Raw genomic sequence first — 19,086 nt, 5'->3', positions numbered from 1 at the left:
GGGGCATCGCCATAGACTGCATTCATGAAATACATTGCGCCTTGCATCTCCCCTCTATCATGGACTACATCTCCCTGGGGCACCGTTCAGTTTTAATTTGGGCACTCTAGGAGCCGCGCCTTAGAGGAGAGGGATTATGCCATGAACAGCTGGACAGTTCCCTGCCAGACCTGGAGAGGGCGCTGGCAGGTGAACCTTGGAAGCCTGCTTTATTGTATGTATTTTGTGCCATGCCATTCCAATTTTTCTCGTTCCCGCTTTGTCACCTGTTCCCCATTAGTCCTAATAATGTGCCCTATAAATAAGGATCCTTTTGTACCTGTCTTTGCTGGTCATTGTTCTATGTTCAAGTCAGCTTTCTGGTACCAAAATAGTGGTTTTCAGCATGCAATGTATATGTCATAAGCATATTGTGTAAATTGTGGTAGATATTTTTTGCCATGTGCAGAAGCATGTGGTCTTAAATTACAGTCTTCAATGTTGTTCAGAACAGCTGTTCAGAACAAGGCCTTTCACCTGCAACTGCTTAGTCACTCTGGATAAGGGCACCTGTCAAATGCCATACATGTAAATGTAAAAATGAGATAATATTAAGATTATTTTCCCTTTCTTGATGAAAACGGATGTGCCACAAATTCCAATAGGACAATTTTATGCCAATTTGAAAATGGTTCTATATCCATCATATTCAAACATGCATGCAAATGGTTCTTAGAATCATTTCTATTACTGCCTGGAAGTGTAGCGCTCAAGATCATTAGCACAACTATTGGTTATATTAGTACAGATACAGAGACACAGTATATAAAAGTGATCCCAAATTCTGTGTGACACAGCATACAGGACCATTGAGAGGGGTGTCCAGTTGAAGTAGGTGAACCTAGGAAACACAGAGTCAGAGAGAAGCGCAGCAGAAAGCTCAGTTCAGAAATATTGGCTTTAACAGTGGGAATGTTTTTTCTACTATAAATGAAATATTTACTGGCACAAAATACACACAATAGCCTGCTTTCAAGGTTCAACTGTCCAGCTGTTCCTGACAGTAGAAATATAAAGAAACAAGAGCAGAGTATGTGCTTTGGGTGAGGACTTAAGGTGGAGGATATTAATGACCTTAAATGAAGCAGTTCTGATGGGATGCAGATTAATGCAGATTTAAATACAGAACAAAGTATGAGTATTATCCCCATAACGTCTATGACATTTAACACAGATTTATCTCTATCAGAATTAGACCGTTTTCTTGGACACTGCTCACAGTTATCTATATCTACAAAATAATCATGGTTGTTATCAATAGGAATAAGTATACTTTATCTTTCTCTTTATTTATGTATACCATTGTTCAAAAACTGTATCTGAAATAATAAAACAAGGATGCACAATGCACAGTTAACAAATTTTCTTTGAAACTTGGTCATGCTGAAATTACCTGTCCGGTTACTGATCTCTCTATCTGCACATGGTATACAGTCGTAGCAGCAGTCACCTTTCTGTGCAACTTTCCTGGTTCCTGGAGGCCCAGCTGGCAGAGAGGAAAAATAATAGCCCATGAACTTAAACTCCACATTTCCATTGAACCCTTGTTCATCGCATCATATTTTGCAGCCGGGGACACAGCATCTCATTTCATTCTCAGGAAACTGGGTTACATATGTAAACTGGTGTAGTTCCCTTTGGAGGGAACTCGATGCTGTGTCATGGCTGACGGGCTATGGGAACGATAAAACAATGCTGCCACATGCAGGGAGATGTCTGTCCTAGAGGTTGTGGAAGGGCGTAAAAGAGCCAGGAGAAGAGCACCATTAGCCCTGGAAGACCCAGGAATGGGGTCCAGGTCCAGGTTATAGAACCTTATTAGGTTGTGCAGAGAGGGACAACTTGCCCCAGCATCCTGGATAGGAACAACCCTAGACATAGTGCTCGACAAAGCAATACACATAGGGGAGTGCACCATAATTCCAAGAGGTGCCAAGCCACACTGACCCCCAGTTTTGTTAGAAGCAATGCAAGCTAAACATGTGAAACAGCCGATATAGGTAGGCAAAATAGGATTTGTGGGATGTTCTGCCTGTAAACAAATGCAGCAAAAGGCTGATGTAGTAAATATGTCTGACTCACATTCCCCTGTAGAAATGATGTATGAAACTGGAATGCAAATGGTCATAAGAGATGGATTTTAATACAAGGTGTAAACCAATCCAAAACAGATCAAATGAGGCAGGATGCATGTTAATGTAATGTGGTACCCTGGACAGGTCTATTAGTTATCCAAGCTTTTCATGTAAGAGACCCCTTCTGCAAAACCAGCTGTGTTTTCTGTGATTCCTTTCCTTTTTTGCACTTTCCTCAATCTGTATGTACAATCTTCACAGAACCTCCAAACACAAAACCACCACAGTCACCATTCCATATGCTCCAGCTCCCATATCTGAACCAGAATAAATAAGCATGTTGGGTAAATTGTGTGAGAAATTCTGCCTAGTTCTTGAGCTTGTGGTCTTAACCATCAGACTTGAGTGCCCTCTATTGATCTGATGGAGAATATAGCAGAGGCTTTTTAAAAGTAGATGATTATTACCATCCATCACCTAGTTCAACAATATTATTTTGGTGAAGTTTATTCTTTATTCTGTCATCATATATGTAGTTATTTGCTTGTTGATTGGTTGGTTGGAGGAATTGTGGTCTGGGACCATTAATAGGAGAAGATAACACTCTTAACTTCTCTTTTTTCATGGACATTAACATATCACAAATTCTTTGTGCCAATGAAATAATTGTATTACATTCATGATTACAAACATGCATGTTGCCTAATACAGAATGTATTTCTCTGAACAGAAATAAGACACAATTCAGATTTTTGTATGATTACTTTAATCAGGTCCCAAACACATCCATAATAGATTTAATTAAATAAAGTAAATTAGACATTTTCTACATATTATTTATTTGATTATATTAGCAAATATTACAGTGTATATGTTTGAACAATGTATTAAAGGGATTTTGATGCTGTTTTCCCCATCATATTTTTCTTTGTGTTCAGTTCAGGTTTAAACAGAATAATGTAACATTTAGGTGTAAATATACAGAATAATAGAGCAAAACTGGAGGCCAGAATAGCAAATATCTCCACGGCTACAGTGAATTTTCCAGGAGAGCTGACATAAGCTGGAATAAAAGTGATCCAAACTGCACAGAAGATAAGTATACTAAATGTGATAAATTTAGCTTCATTAAAATTATCAGGCAGCTTCCTAGCTAGAAAAGCTAAAATAAAGCATAGGAAAGCAAGAACTCCTATATACCCCAAAACAGCCCAGAAACCTATAGCTGAGCCCAAACTACATTCTAATATGATCTTTTCCTTGTAGTAGTTCATGTTTTTGTATGGGAAAGGAGGAGAAACTGTTAACCAAAGCACACAGATAAGAACCTGTATGAGAGTGAAGGCAAGTACACTGAGTCTCTGCTGTAGAGGCCCAAACCATTTCATGACATTACTGCCTGGAAGTGTAGCCCTGAAGGCCACTAACACAACTACTGTTTTCCCCAGAACACAGGAGATACAGAGGACGAAGGTGATCCCAAACGCTGTGTGACGCAGCATACAGGACCACTCAGATGGTCTTCCAATGAAAGTGAGTGAACAGAGGAAACACAGAGTCAAAGAGAAGAGCAGCAGGAAGCTCAGCTCAGAGTTATTGGCTTTAACAATGGGAGTGTCCTTTTCTATTAGAAATAAAATAGCTACTAAGACAGTTAATACAGCTCCAAGCAAGGAAAAAAACACCAGTATTATCCCCATAACCTCTGTAAATGACAGAAACTCTACAACCTTTAAAATGCACTTATTTTTGAGAGCATTAGACCAATATTCTCCTGGACACTGCTCACAGTTATTTGAATCTGCAAAATAATTATGGTTATTATCATTAGGAAGAAAAATATTTTTTGTCTGATTCTTTTATTTGTTAATACAATTATTGTGTAACTGTATCCTAAATAATAATAGAAGGATGCACAATGTACAATTAACAATTTTTTTAAAAAACTTGGTCATGCTGAAATTACCTGTCTGGTTACTGATCTCTCCATCTGCACATGGTATACAGTCATAGCAGCAGACAGGCCTTCCTTTCTGTGCAGCTTTCCTGGTTCCTGGAGGACAGCTCTCACTGCACACAGACCTTGGCTTCTGAAAAACAATATATTTTAGCTACCGCCTTGGATTCTTCAGGTTTTATCTGGTAATGCCATAACTGCATGTGTAATAATGAAATCTATGCAGGTTTACAGCTTTATACATTTTATTTGAAGCACTATATTGATGTTGCATATAGAATCAGTGGGATATATAAGTAAGTTAAGTTAAATATTTATTTAATTAGAGTTTATATTTCATTTGAAAAACACAATGTATTCACCTCTCTTTTCTCTCCAGCCCAGACTATATCTTTAGTATTTAGGACAAACTGTTGCCCAGCTGGCAGGGAGGCATCATAATAGCCCATAACCTTAAACTCCACTTCTCCATTGAGCCCTCGTTGCCAATTCACCACATCATATTTTGCAGCCGTTGACCCAGTGCTGTCAAACAAAATATGGTCTCCTATTTTAGTGGTAAAATTTAACTTTTTTAGAGATTCAACAACCTTTAAATTAAAAAGAAAACAAGTATTAATTTTAGTATAGTATCAGTCATGGATAATGCCTGATTTGCGTTTCTTCTTTGTGTTACCTGCCATGATTGTATTGTTTTACTTTTCTCACAACTTATTTCTGTGCATCTCAACAGGCTGTGTAGAGAATGTGCCACAGCATAAACTGCATTGTAGACATTATTTGCATATCTCAGTTCTGATATATCTTTACTATAGTTTATGAATTGAATCATATCTTCATATTTGTTGCAGTTGATTTCAGTTTGAGAAATCTTTCCATCTGTTGGCAAGCAGGGGAAATCCTTTTGCCAAAATCCATTGACCGCATAGTCAGCAAACCCATCAATTTTCAATTTTCCCACATCAAATCCAATAGATCCAGCAAGTACATTAAAACCTGCTGGTGTTGCTAGGCCACCAGCAGAAATCCAAGCAACACCGATCATCTGGTAGCCAGTGAGATTTTTTAGAATAAGCTGTTCTACTAGAAGGTTCATATCAAAGTAGGCAAGAAATAAAATGATTACTTTGGCTGTGCTTTTCTTAATAATATCGACCACTTTCATCATTTTCTCAGAATTTGACCGATCAAACTTCTCAGAGTACTCAACACATATTCCCTCCTCTTTGGCTGCTTTCAGAAAAATAGCCATTCCATTGTTTCCATAGTCATTATCACTGTTCACAGCTCCCACCCAAGACCAGCCAAAGTGCTTGACCAGATATGCCAGAGCTCTACCCTGGTAGTAGTCACTCGGAATGGTCCTGAAGAAAGAAGTGTACTCTTTTCTGTTGCTCAGACATTCACATGTGGCAGCATGGCTTACCTGAAGAAAGAAAGATTAAGGCCTGTTTGTGTTTGTGTGCATCTTAGACCGAAAGTTCTCTACCAAGAAAAAATTATTCACAAGCCAATTCTGACATGCAAGCAGAAAAACACAAAAGCAAATGTTATAAGGCAAAAACTTATGTATGAAGTATAACATTCATTCTTTATGCTTTACATTCAATCCTGGTCTGGTTTAAGTAAATCCAGGAAACATTGGACATAATGCAAACACCATGTGACACAATGTACTGAATGTTTAACACATAGGGACAATCTGATGTAGGGATTTTTCCTTTCAGAATGTTTATAAACAGAGGGTGGAAATAGAGAACCGAGAAGATTCTCCAGAAAAACGGTTAAAATATGTGAAACTCTACACAGAGACAATGATGTGTTTTTGGTGCACCCATTTTAACTGTATAAGAATACCGTACACTGTTCAAAAACAAATATATATCTAGCATAGACATATATATATGATGGAATATTAAACATAATTACTATAATTTACCTGCTTGTGAGAATTGCTTTTCAATTCTAATTCATTGATCTTCAGATCCTCAGATTGTTAATTTGCAAATAGATTAAAAATAAATAGTAATAACTTCATTGTTAAATTTCTTTGTGAATTAAGATGATCTCATATACATATTTTAAGTGTATAATATTCATTGTTATTAAACAATAATTAAATTAATTGCTTCTTACCACTGGGATATTGAATGGTCCTGTAGTTTTTGTGAGTGCTATAGTAGGAGTAGACTCTGACTCTCCTATGATGGCTTGTACTTCTGCTTGTCCAGAGCAGACACCATCTGCTGTTGTTTCCTGACCATTCATCAAAGCCATAGCTGCTTTCATAGATACCAATCCTGAGCGACAGCTGTCATAAATCTTGTAACCAATTGTGATATTTGGGAGCAAGCGATTGCTTCTGTTGATTTCATCAATTGCAAAAATCATAGTCTGAGCAAGGCGTATTTCACGTAGGTCAATGCTACAAATATACAAAAAAATCATATGAAATTTTAAATTATTTTTGATAAAAATAAAAAGTAAAATTAATAGAAATGTAAATTATTATGAAGCAGAAAATTTTTGATTCCCAAAAATCACAACCATGTTAAAATGTCCACTACAACAGACCTAATGCAGATTAAAGGTGGAGGTTTTTCAGTATATGTCAACGACTGAATCTGTGTACCACGATGTATTGTAAAGATAGCTCCAATTATCACATCTCCATCTTTAGACAGCAGAGGATTTTCTGGGTTTTCCATAATATGGCAATATTCTCCCTTTGCCAGGCCAAGAGAAAAGAGTAGTACAAGAAATAACATCACAAAGTGCATCCACTGCTTTTGCTGCATTACCTTCAAAATGATATCTTCATGATATATTTATTGACATGCTCTGGGTCTTCTGGGTATGACAGTTTGGTTTGGACAAATCAAAGAGGTGGTGAGATTTGTGATGTCATCGAGGGACAGGATGCTACCTGCAACTCGCATTTATTTCTGTTGTAATTAATTCAGTGAAGACCACAAATTATATTCAGACACAGTGGTTGGTTTTTATATGCTGGGCCTACATGAGCTGTCAAACAGTGTGGTCAGTCTGTGTGTTCATTCAATCATTTGTGTGTTCACTGACCTGTAGGTGAGTTCCTGTCATATTGCTCCTAGGCCACTTTGGTAAAATCTAGAAGCCTATATACTGTATATTAATATATAAGTATTCACTTTCAGAAAATTCAGATTTTATCACTTCTGTACACTATCTACACTATCACTACACTATCTATAGACATTTTAACACTTAAACAGGTAGTACATATATTTCTTGGTGGAAACAAAGTTTTCTCGCAAACTTTTTAACTTTAACATTGGCATATCCTTTCCAGAACACAAGAGGAAGCCCTCAACTGAGTTTTGCATCTTTGCAAATTAAATCACATGCATTTAAACTTCAGTCTGAAACCTCACAGTTTGCAAACTATTTGTTTGAGTTCTGAGCCATGTTTATTATATTTTTTGTCTTCAATAAATTTTGTGATATCTGGTATTTTGTTTCTGCCCTGTTCTCTCAGCATGTTTTCAATATTGTCTTCGATTTGACACTTTGATTTCTGGCATGTTTTATGGTAAGGACCTGGCCTGTTGTGACCTTAACAGTAATCCTCATGCATATGTATGTTTACTTTGGGTGGGGTGCATGATGGATGGGGTACTGTAATCATATGTGCTTGCCTTTGCCATTAGTAAGTTTCTAAGCCATTTAAGGGCCACACCTTTCACACCCTTACTATTTGTTCAATCAATGGGTCCTATTTCTTTGTCCCATCAGAACTGCTTCATTTAAGGTCATTAATATACTCCACCCTAAGTCCTCACCCAAAGCACAAACTCTGCTCTTGTTTCTTTATATTTCTACTGTCAGGAACAGCTGGACAGTTCACTGCCAGGCCCGGAGAGGGTGCTGGCAGGTGAACCTTGGAAACCTGCTTTATTGTGTTTATTTTGTGCCATGCCTTTCATATTGTTCTCGTTCCCGCCATGTCACCTGTTCCCCATTAGTCCTAATAATGTGCCCTATGAATAGGGATCCTTTTGTACCTGTCTTTGCCCGTCACTGTTCTATGTTCAGGTCAGGTTTCTGTTTGCATGTCTTATTTATTAGGTTCGTCTTCCCCATGTCTTGTGTTTATGTTAATAAAGCAGCACTTGTCTGAACCCCGCAAATGGGTCTGTCTCTATGGTGTGCAGGCACACACACCACCACGGAGGTCCGGGTTTGTGCCCCGGGGGCCGGGGTGTCTGGACGAGACAGAATGATCGGCTGCGTTCTACGACCCAGAGGGATTCCCAGCTAGTTCCTGTCTCTGGCAAGGATTTGCAGTCTGCTGGCTAGACCCCTGGACATCTGGTGGATGACATCCGGCGGATTCCCTTCCCTGTTTCCACACGGAGATGCCTCCATCCTTTTTTAGGTCGAGGACGCCGCTCTGCGATGGAGTTCTGTGGAGGACGCCACTCGATCCCATGTCTTGGGGGGCACCCCCCTTTTTATCGGACCCCATGGAAGCGTGGTTCCACCACCTTGCTAGCCAGGGACACCGCCCCATGATGGAGTTTCCGTTGAGGAGGTCACTCGGCACCACGGGTGCAAGACGCTTCCCTCACGTCTCTTGCCAGGGCCAGATGTCAACTTGCCCCTGAGACCTGGTGCATCGCCATAAACTGCATTCATGAAATACATTGCACCTTGCATCTCTCCTCTATCTTGGACTACATCTCCCGCTTACCCCTGGGGCACCCTCCAGTTTTAATGTGGGCGCTTCAGGAGCCGCGCCTTAGAGGGGGTGTTATGTCAGGAACAGCTGGACAGTTCCCTGCCAGACCTGGAGAGGGTGCTGGCAGGTGAACCTTGGAAGCCTGCTTTATTGTGTGTATTTTGTGCCACGCCATTCCAATTGTCCGGGTTAAATATGTAAGCTGGTGTAGTTCCGTTTTGAGGGAACTCGATGTGGCATCATGGCTGACAGGCTATGGAAACGCTAATACCAATGCTGCCACATGCAGGGAGATGTCTGTCCTGGAGGTTGTGAAAGGTCATAAACAAGCTGGGACAAGAGCACCATTAGCCCTGTAAGACCCAGGAATGGGGTCCAGGTCCAGGTCATAGAACCTGATAAGGTTGTGCAGAGAGGAACAACTTGCCCCAGCATCCTGGATAGGAACAACCCTAGACATAGTGCTCGACAAAGCAATACACATAGGGGAGTGCACCATAATTCCAAGAGGTGCCAAGCCCCACTGACCCCCAGTTTTGTTAGAAGCAATGCAAGCTAAACATTTGAAACAGCCCATGTAGGTAGGCAAAATAGGATTTGTGGGATGTTCTGCCTGTAAATAAAGCCAGCAAAAGGCTGATGTAGTAAATATGTCTGACTCACATTCCCCTGTAGAAATGATGTATGAAACTGGAATGCAAATGGTCATAAGAGATGGATTTTAATACAAGGTGTTAACCGATCCAAAACAGATCAAATGAGGCAGGATGCATGTTAATGTAATGTATGAATGGTGCCCTGGACAGGTCTGTTAGTTATCCAAGCTTTTCATGTATTAAAAGAGACCCCTTCTGCAAACCCAGCTGTGTTTTCTGTGATTCCTTTCCTTTTTTGCACTTTCCTCAATCTGTATGTACAATCTTCACAGAACCTCCAAACACAAAACCACCACAGTCACCATTCCATATGCTCCAGCTCCCATATCTGAACCAGAATAAATAAGCATGTTGGGTAAATTGTGTGAGAAATTCTGCCTAGTGCTTGAGCTTGTGGTCTTAACTATCAGACTTGAGTGCCCTCTATTGATCTGATGGAGAATATAGCAGAGGCTTTTTGAAAGTAGATGATGTCACAGGCTCTTTTAATCATCACCACCTGCACTCAATTTCACGGTGCTATTTAAAGTGCTCACTTGCTGAGGGCAGTGGCGAGTATTAAGACAGTTGAAGTGTATGTGCCATAAGTGCATGTTCTGTTTGTCTGCTTGCCTGCTTTTCCTGATTATCTGTGTTACATTTTGCCTGCCTGCCCATTTGCCTTTTCCTGAGTTACGCTTTGCCTTCTACCTGCCTGAGTTAATAAATTACATTTGGATTTTCTCTCTGCCTCCTGAGTTCCCCTGTTACAGAATGCTTGCCCAAGACAACGAATTACCATGGTCCTACCTGTGAGATGGAAGGCCAGCATGATGGCACCACGCCCAGTCCTGATCAGCAGCGGCCGCAACCTGGACTGCCTCCTACACCTGATCCGGTGGCTGCACTGGCGGCCTTGCTAGAGCGAGCCATATTGTTTATGATGGTTCCGCCAGCCTGCCCCGTGGCCAAACCTGCACAGTTCTCAGGTGAGGTATTATAATGTGCCGGATTTATAATGCAATACCAACTCTATTTCGATGTGGTTCCCCAGCAGTTTCCCGAGGACCGCTCAAAGATCACCTTCATCCTATCTCTGCTGTCCGGTGAGGCCCGACGCTGGGCGGAGGTGTTATGGACATCCAAGAACCCAGTATTCGCCTCCCTGGCTGACTTCCTGGCTCATTTTAAGGTGGTTTTCGGTGCACGATGAGCTGTTTACTCTGCGGCAAGGAAAGAACACCATCCACCCTTTCGGTGCACGATGAGCTGTTTACTCTGCGGCAAGGAAAGAACACCATCTGCGAGTACACACTGCACTTCCGCATGCTGGCGGCATCTAGTGGATGGAATGAGTCAGTGCTGCTCGCCGGCATACCAGCAGGGTTTACAGCCTGAGATCCGATGGCAGATGGCAGTCTACGATGACACGGCCAGCCTGGAAGCACTCCTGTTGAAAGCGCAAACTGTGTCCCAACATCTTGTCGCGGTCGCCATTACAGGGAACACCTACTCCGATGCCTCACCCCACGAGGATTTCTCCACTCCTGAGCCAATGCAGACGTACGAGTACCATCTGTCCATGAGGGAACGTCAGCACCGACTCCAGCGGGGCCTCTGCCTGTACTGCGGAGAATCCAATCATTCCATCTCCACCTGTCCAGTTGGTCCTCTGCACCTGGTGGTGAGTACCATCCACCTCAGCTCTGTCCTCCATAATCCACGTTACCATGATGCCATATTAATTGTTGACTCCCATACTTATTCCGTCAGCATATTATTTGACTCGAATCAGATCACAACCCTCCAGGGAAAACTGCTGGGTTGTGGATTGGTACAGTGGATAACTCCGGAGCTAAGGCTGCGCATCGGCTGCATGCATGAGGAGACGCCATCCCTGTTGGTGTTGGAGGAGGCTAGAGTGGACATTGTCCTAGGACGCCCATGGCTAGCGCAACATCAACCCACCATCCACTGGAGTAATGGGCATATTGAGCAGTGGAGCGAATACTGTCTCACCTCTTGCCTCCGCGTGCTTCCGACCCCAACACCTAAATCTGTATTCCTGTGATCGACGAACATCGAGAGCCCTCCAACATGCACCAAGATGGACCTCCCAGCTGAGTATCGGGATTATGCTGATGTTTTCAGCAAAGCCGCAGCCACTAAGCTCCCACCACATCGGTCCTGGGATTGTGCAATCGATCTTCTGTCTGACACCAAGATGCCCAAGGGGCACATTTACCCTCTGTCTGTCCCGGAACATAAGGCCATGGACAAGTACATCAAAGAGTGCTTCACCAGGGGTTCATCCATCCTTCTACCTTCCCGGAAGCGTCCAGCTTCTTCTTTGTGGCAAAAAAGGATGGTGGGCTTCGACCGTGTATTGATTATCAGAACCTGAACGCACAGATGGTGAAATTCACTTATCCCTTGCCTCTGGTCCCAGCCACCTTTGAAGAGCTACGTGGAGCTCGTGTCTTCTCAAAGTTGGATCTAAGGAGCGCATACAATCTCATCCGAATTCGACGTGGAGATGAGTGGAAGACGGTGTTTATTACACCATCAGGGCACTTGGAGTATCAGGGCTGGTTATGCCCTACGGACTCACCAGTGCACCAGCAGTATTTCAAAACTTTATGAATTAATTCTTCCGTGATGTGCTCCACCGGTTTGTCATCGTGTATATCGATGATATCCTGATTTACTCCCCAAACTGGTTGGAGCATATCCACCACGTCCAGCAGGTACTCGAGTGCCTCCGCCGTCACCACCTCTTCCTCAAGCTAGAGAAGTGCGAGTTTCACCAGACTGTCATTCAGTTCCTGGGATACATCATCTCCTTGACAGGTATCAGGATGGACCAGTCAAAAGTAGCGGTGGTGAAGGATTGGCCACAGCCACAGACCATTTAAGGAGCTACAGCACTTCCTAGGGTTTGCGAATTTCTACCGTCGATTCATCCAAAATTACAGTATGCACACTGAAGCCCAAACTGCATTATTATGTGGACAACCTGAGACTCTCAAATGGACAAGCGCCACGGTTGAACCCTTCCAACTGCTGAAAGCCGCCTTCTGCTCCGCTCCTACTCTACTACACCCCGATCCCAATAAACCCTTCATCGTAGAAGTAGATGCCTCGGCTTTGGGGGTAGGAGCGGTGCTGTCCCAACGAGGAGGTAAACCCTTGGTACTCCGTCCATGCACCTTCTGTTCCAAAGAACTAACCGCAGCAGAGCGAAATTGACATTGGGTATCGCAAGCTGTTAGTGATTAAGTTGGCACTGGAGGAATGACGGCACTGGTTGGAGGGGGCTATCCATCCCTTTGAGGTAATCACGGACCACAAAAATCTCCAATACCTCAAAGAGGCCAAACGCCTTAATCTGCGGCAAGTGCGCTGGGCGCTCTTCTTTACCAGGTTCAGATTCACGGTCTCCTATCACCCTGGCAGTAAGAGCACCAAAGCCAACGCGCTTTCCTGGATGTACGCATCAGACCCCCAACCAGAAGAAAGTGAACCAGTACTCCCTCCAGACCTTTTCGTATGTCCCATCCTCTGGGTGCTGGACAAAGAAAGCCGTGGATGAACCTGCTCCGCCGGGAGGTCCAGAGGGCAAAATGTATGTCCCAACATCCCTCCGCACTGCCCTCTTGGACTCTGTACACTCTTCACCAGGCTCTGGCTATCCGGGCAGACAGCACACCCTCTCACTCATCTGAAGCAGGTATGATCAGAGATATTAATCGGTTCATGAAGGGGTGCTCCGTTTGTGCCGTCATCTCCATGCCTCTCCTTTTGACAGAGGGAAAGCTCATGCCACTCCTGATTCCCCACCAACCATGCTTCTATCTCAGAGCGTACTGCCGCAAACGCCAGCATGATTGGAACCAATACCTGCCCTGGGCCTGAGTATGTGCAAAACTCACTACGTCAAGAGACCACCAGGCTCACTCCCTTTCAATCCATACTCGGTTACCAACCACCTCTGTTCCCATGGTCCGGCGAGCCGTCTGAAGTACCATCCATCGACCACTGGTTCCGAGAGAGTGAGAGGGTCTGAGCTACCGTCCGGGTGATCGAGCCTGGCTTTCCACATGGGACCTCCACCTCAAACTCCCCTGTAGGAAGCTTAGTCCTCACTACATCAGTCCCTTCGACGTCCGGCCACACATTAATGACGTCTCTTATGAACTCGTCCTCCCTGCATGCTACCAGATCTCACCGACTTTCCATGTGTCTCTCCTTAAGCCGTATACTAACCCTGTTCTCTCTCCTTCCACAGAGCCCGAGGTCTCATTGCCGCCCAAGGTCGACACAGACAACTCCATTTACCAGGTCTGAGAGATTGTGAACTCCAGACGACGACGCGGCCATCTGCAATATCTGGTTGACTAGGAGGGGTATGGTCCATGGATCATGGGTGGACCGGGATGTCATCCTCGACCCAGCGCTGGTCGCCGAGTTCCATCAACACCGCCCAGACTGACCCTCTACCAGAGGCCGCAGTCTCCCCCGTCGTCGCTCTCAGACGTCTGGAGACAGGTGGTACTGTCATGGGCTCGCCAACTTCAACAGCGCCCCCACGCTCCCAATCACCGGACTTTTAATCATCACCACCGGCACTCAATTTCACGGTGCTATTTAAAGTGCTTACTCGCCGAGGGCAGCGGCGAGTATTAAGAGTTAAAGTGCATGTGCCATAAGTGAATGTTCTGTTTGTCTGCTCGCCTGCTTTTCCTGATTACCTGAGTTACGTTTTGCCTGCCTGGCCATTAGCCTTTTCCTGAGTTAAGCTTTGCATTCTACCTGCCTGAGTTAATAAATTACTTTTGCATTCTCTCTATGCCTCCTGAGTTCCCCTGTTACAATTATTACCATCCATCACCTAGTTCAACAATATTTTGTTGGTGAAATTTATTCTTTATTCTGTCATCAAATATGTAGTTATTTGCTTGTCGATTGGTTGGTTGGAGGAATTGTGCACTGGGACCATTAATAGGAGAAGATAACACTCTTAACTTCTCTTTTTTCATGGACATTAACAGAAATAAGACACAATTCAGATTTTTGGATGATTACTTTAATCAGGTCTCAAACATATCCATAAGAGATTTAATTAAAGAATGGAAATTAGACATTTTCTACATATTATGTAGTTGATTATATTAGCATAAATTACAATGTATATATTTTTGAACAATATGTTAAAGGGATTTTGATGCTGTTTTCCCCATCATATTTTTCTTTGTGTTAAGTTCAGGTTTAAACAGAATAATATAGCATTTAGGTGTAAATATACAGATTAGTAGAGCAAAACTGGAGGCCAGAATAGCAAATATCTCCACAGCTACAGTGAATTTTCCAGGAGAGCTGACATAAGCTGGAATAAAAGTGATCCAAACTGCACAGAAGATAAGTATACTAAATGTGATGAATTTAGCTTCATTAAAATTATCAGGCAGCTTCCTAGCTAGAAAAGCTAAAACAAAGCATAGGAAAGCAAGAACTCCTATATACCCCAACACAGCCCAGAAACCTATAGCTGAGCCCAAGCTACATTCTAATATGATCTTTTCCTTGTAGTAGTTCATGTTTTTGTATGGGAAAGGAGGAGAAACTGTTAACCAAAGCACACAGATAAGAACCTGAATGAGAGTGAAGGCAAGTACACTGAATCTCTGCTGTAGAGGCCCAAACCATTTCATGACATTACTGCCTGGGAGTGTAGCCCTGAAGGCCATTAACACAACTACTGTTTTCCCCAGTACACAGGAGATACAGAGGACGAAGGTGATCCCAAAGGCTGTGTGACGCAGCATACAAGACCACTCAGATGGCCTTCCAATGAAAGTGAGTGAACAGAGGAAACACAGAGTCAGAGAGAAGAGCAGCAGGAAGCTCAGCTCAGAGTTATTGGCTTTAACAATGGGAGTGTCCTTTTCTATTAGAAATAAAATAGCTACTAACACAGTTAATATAGCCCCAAACAATGAAAAAAACACCAGTATTATCCCCATATCCTCTGTAAATGACAGAAACTCTACAACCTTTAAAACACACTTATTTTTGAGAGCATTAGACCAATATTCTCCTGGACACAGCTCACAGTTATTTGAATCTGGAAAATAATTATGGTTATTATCATTAGGAAGTAAAATGTTTTTTTATCAGATTGTTTTATTTGTTAATACAATTATTGCGTAACTGTATCCTAAATAATAATATAAGGATGCACAATGTACAATTAACCATTTTTTTTAAAAACTTGGTCATGCTGAAATTACCTGTCTGGTTACTGATCTCTCCATCTGCACATGGTATACAGTCATAGCAGCAGACAGGCCTTCCTTTCTGTGCAGCTTTCCTGGTTCCTGGAGGACAGCTCTCACTGCACACAGACCTTGGCTTCTGAAAAACAATATATTTTAGCTACAGCCTTGGATTCTTCAGGTTTTATCTGGTAATGCCATAACTGCATGTGTAATAATGAAATCTATGTAGCTTTACAGCTTTATACTTTTTATTTGAAGCACTATATTGATGTTGCATATAGAATCAGTGGGATATATAAGTAAGTTAAGTTAACTTAAATATTTATTTATTTAGTTACCTTTATATTTCATTTAAAAAAAACTGCAAACAATGTATTCACCTCTCTTTTCTCTCCAGCCCAGACTATATCTTTAGTATTTAGGACAAACTGTTGCCCAGCTGGCAGGGAGGCATCATAATAGCCTATAACCTTAAACTCCACTTCTCCATTGAGCCCTCGTTGCCAGTTCACCAGATCATATTTTGCAGCTGTTGCCGCAGGGCTGTCGAACAAAATATGGTCTCCTATTTTAGTGGTAAAATTTAACTTTTTTAGAGATTCAACAACCTTTAAATTAAAAAGAAAAAAAGTATTAATTTCAGATTAATATGAGTCATGGATAATGCTTGCTTTGCGTTTCTTCTTTGTGTTACCTGCCATGATTGTATTATTTTTCTTTTCTCACAACTTATTTCTGTGCATCTCAACAGGCTGTGTAGAGAATGTGCCACAGCATAAACTGCATTGTAGACATTATTTGCATATCTCAGTTCTGATATATCTTTACTATAGTTCATAAATTGAATCATATCTTCATATTTGCTGCAGTCGATTTCAGTTTGAGAAATCTTTCCATCTGTTGGCAAGCAGGGGAAATATTTTTGCCAAAATCTATTGGCAGCATAGTCAGCAAACCCATCAATTTTCAATTTTCCCACATCAAATCCTATAGATCCAGCAAGTACATTAAAATTTGCTGGTGTTGCTAGGCCACTACCAGAAATCCAAGCAACACCGATTATCTGGTAGCCAGTGATATTATTTAAAATAAGCTGTTCTACTAGAATGGTCATATCAAAGAAGGCAAGAAATAAAATGATTACTTTGGCTGTGCTTTTCTTAATAATATCGACCACTTTCATTATTTTCTCAGAATTTGACGGATCAAACTTCTCAGAGTACTCAACACATATTCCCTCCTCTTTGGCTGCTTTCAGAAAAATAGCCATTCCATTGTTTCCATAGTCATTATCACTGTTCACAGCCCCCACCCAGGACCAGCCAAAATGCTTGACCAGATATGCCAGAGCTCTACCCTGGTAGTCACTCGGAATGGTCCTGAAGAAAGCCAGGTACTCTTTTCTGTTGCTCAGACATTCACATGTGGCAGCATGGCTTACCTGAAGAAAGAAAGATTAAGGCCTGTTTGTGTTTGTGTGCATCTTAGACCGAAAGTTTTCTACCAAGAAAAAATTATTCACAAGCCAATTCTGACATGCAAGCAGAAAAACACAAAAGTAAATGTTACAAGCCAAAAACTTATGAATGAAGTATAATTCCTTCTTTATGCTTTACACTCAATCCTGGTCTGGTTTAAGTAAATCCAGGAAACACTGGGCATAATGCAAACACCATGTGACACAATGTACTGAATGTTTAACACATAGGGACAATTTGATGTAGGCATTTTCCCTTTCAGAATGTTTATGAACAGAGGGTGGAAATAGAGAACCAAGAAGCCCCCCCTCCAAAAAAAAAAAGGTTAAAACATGCGAAACTCTACACAGAGACAATGCTGTGTTTTTGGTGCACCCATTTTAATTGTATAAGAATACCGTACATTGTTCTAAAACAAATATATATCTAGCAAAGTCATATATATATGATGGAATATTAAACATAATTATTATAATTTACCTGCTTGTGAGAATTGCATTTCAATTCTAATTCAATGATCTTCAGATCCTCAGATTGTTAATTTGCAAATAGATTAAAAATAAATAGTAATAACTTCATTGTTAAATTTCTTTGTGAATTAAGTTGATCTCATATCCATATTTTAAGTGTATAAAATTCATTGTTATTAAACAATAATTAATTTAATTGCTTCTTACCACTGGGATATTGAATGGTCCTGTAATTTTTGTGAGTGCTATAGTAGGAGTAGACTCTGACTCTCCTATGATGGCTTGTACTTCTGCTTGTCCAGAGCAGGCACCATCTGCTGTTGTTTCCTGACCATTCATCAAAGCCATAGCTGCTTTCATAGATACCAAACCTGAGCGACAGCTGTCATAAATCTTGTAACCAATTGTGATATTTGGGAGCAAATGATTGCTTCCGTTGATTTCATCAATTGCAAAAATCATAGTCTGAGCAAGGCGTATTTGACGTAGATCAATGCTACAAATATACAATAAAAATTATATGAAATTTTTAATTATTTTTGATAAAAATAAAAAAAGTTAATAAAAATGCAAATTATTATGAAGTAGAAAATTTTTGAGTCCCAAAAATCACAATCATGTTAAAATGTCCACTACAACAGACCTAATGCAGATTAAAGGTGGAGGTTTTTCAGTATATGTCAACGACTGAATCTGTGTACCACGATGTATTGTAAAGATAGCTCCAATTATCACATCTCCATCTTTAGACAGCAGAGGATTTTCTGGGTTTTCCATAATATGGCAATATTCTCCCTTTGCCAGGCCAAGAGAAAAGAGTAGTACAAGAAATAACATCACAAAGTGCATCCACTGCTTTTGCTGCATTACCTTCAAAATGATATCTTCATGATATATTTATTGACATGCTCTGGGTCTTCTGGGTATGACAGTTTGGTTTGGACAAATCAGAGAGGTGGTGAGATTTGTGATGTCATCGAGGGACAGGATGCTACCTGCAACTCTCATTTATTTCTGTTGTAATTAATTCAGTGAAGACCACAAATTATATTCAGACACAGTGGTTGGTTTTTATATGCTGGGCCTACATGAGCTGTCAAACAGTGTGGTCAGTCTGTGTGTTCATTCAATCATTTGTGTGTTCACTGACCTGTAGGTGAGTTCCTGTCATATTGCTTCAAGGCCACTTTGGTAAAATCTAGAAGCCTATATACTGTATATTAATTTATAAGTATTCACTTTCAGAAAAAATTTTTTCTTTGCAAATTAAATCACATGCATTTAAACTTCAGTCTGAAACCTCATAGTTTGCAAACTATTCATGTGAGTTCTGAGCCATGTTCATTATATTTTTTGTCTTCAATAAATTTTGTTCCTGCCCTGTTCTCTCAACATGTTTTCAGTATTGTCTTTGATTTGACACTTTGATTTCTG

The 19,086-nt window shown here is 41.3% G+C and overlaps 2 protein-coding genes across 2 annotated transcripts; both read right to left on the bottom strand.

The window, feature by feature from the left end:
• Positions 1–3,001: 3,001 nt before the first annotated feature.
• On the bottom strand, positions 3,002–6,782 carry LOC131352204 (extracellular calcium-sensing receptor-like). Its single transcript, XM_058388148.1, has 6 exons — positions 6,646–6,782; positions 6,208–6,496; positions 4,748–5,497; positions 4,434–4,661; positions 4,081–4,204; positions 3,002–3,915 (listed from the first exon to the last, which is right to left on the bottom strand). The coding sequence occupies exons 1-6, from the start codon at positions 6,777–6,779 to the stop codon at positions 3,002–3,004; spliced, it is 2,439 nt and encodes an 812-aa protein (XP_058244131.1). The 5' UTR covers positions 6,780–6,782.
• Positions 6,783–14,636: 7,854 nt separating this feature from the next.
• Positions 14,637–18,432, bottom strand: LOC131352213 (extracellular calcium-sensing receptor-like). The gene is made up of 6 exons (XM_058388160.1): positions 18,296–18,432; positions 17,860–18,148; positions 16,399–17,145; positions 16,085–16,312; positions 15,717–15,840; positions 14,637–15,550 (listed from the first exon to the last, which is right to left on the bottom strand). Exons 1-6 carry the CDS (start codon positions 18,427–18,429, stop codon positions 14,637–14,639), a joined length of 2,436 nt encoding a protein of 811 aa, XP_058244143.1. The 5' UTR covers positions 18,430–18,432.
• Positions 18,433–19,086: the final 654 nt, after the last annotated feature.

This window comes from Hemibagrus wyckioides, linkage group LG04 (genome assembly GCF_019097595.1).
Source record: "Hemibagrus wyckioides isolate EC202008001 linkage group LG04, SWU_Hwy_1.0, whole genome shotgun sequence".
In the NCBI taxonomy this organism is placed as follows: domain Eukaryota; kingdom Metazoa; phylum Chordata; class Actinopteri; order Siluriformes; family Bagridae; genus Hemibagrus; species Hemibagrus wyckioides.
This window is presented reverse-complemented; position numbering and strand designations above follow the sequence as displayed.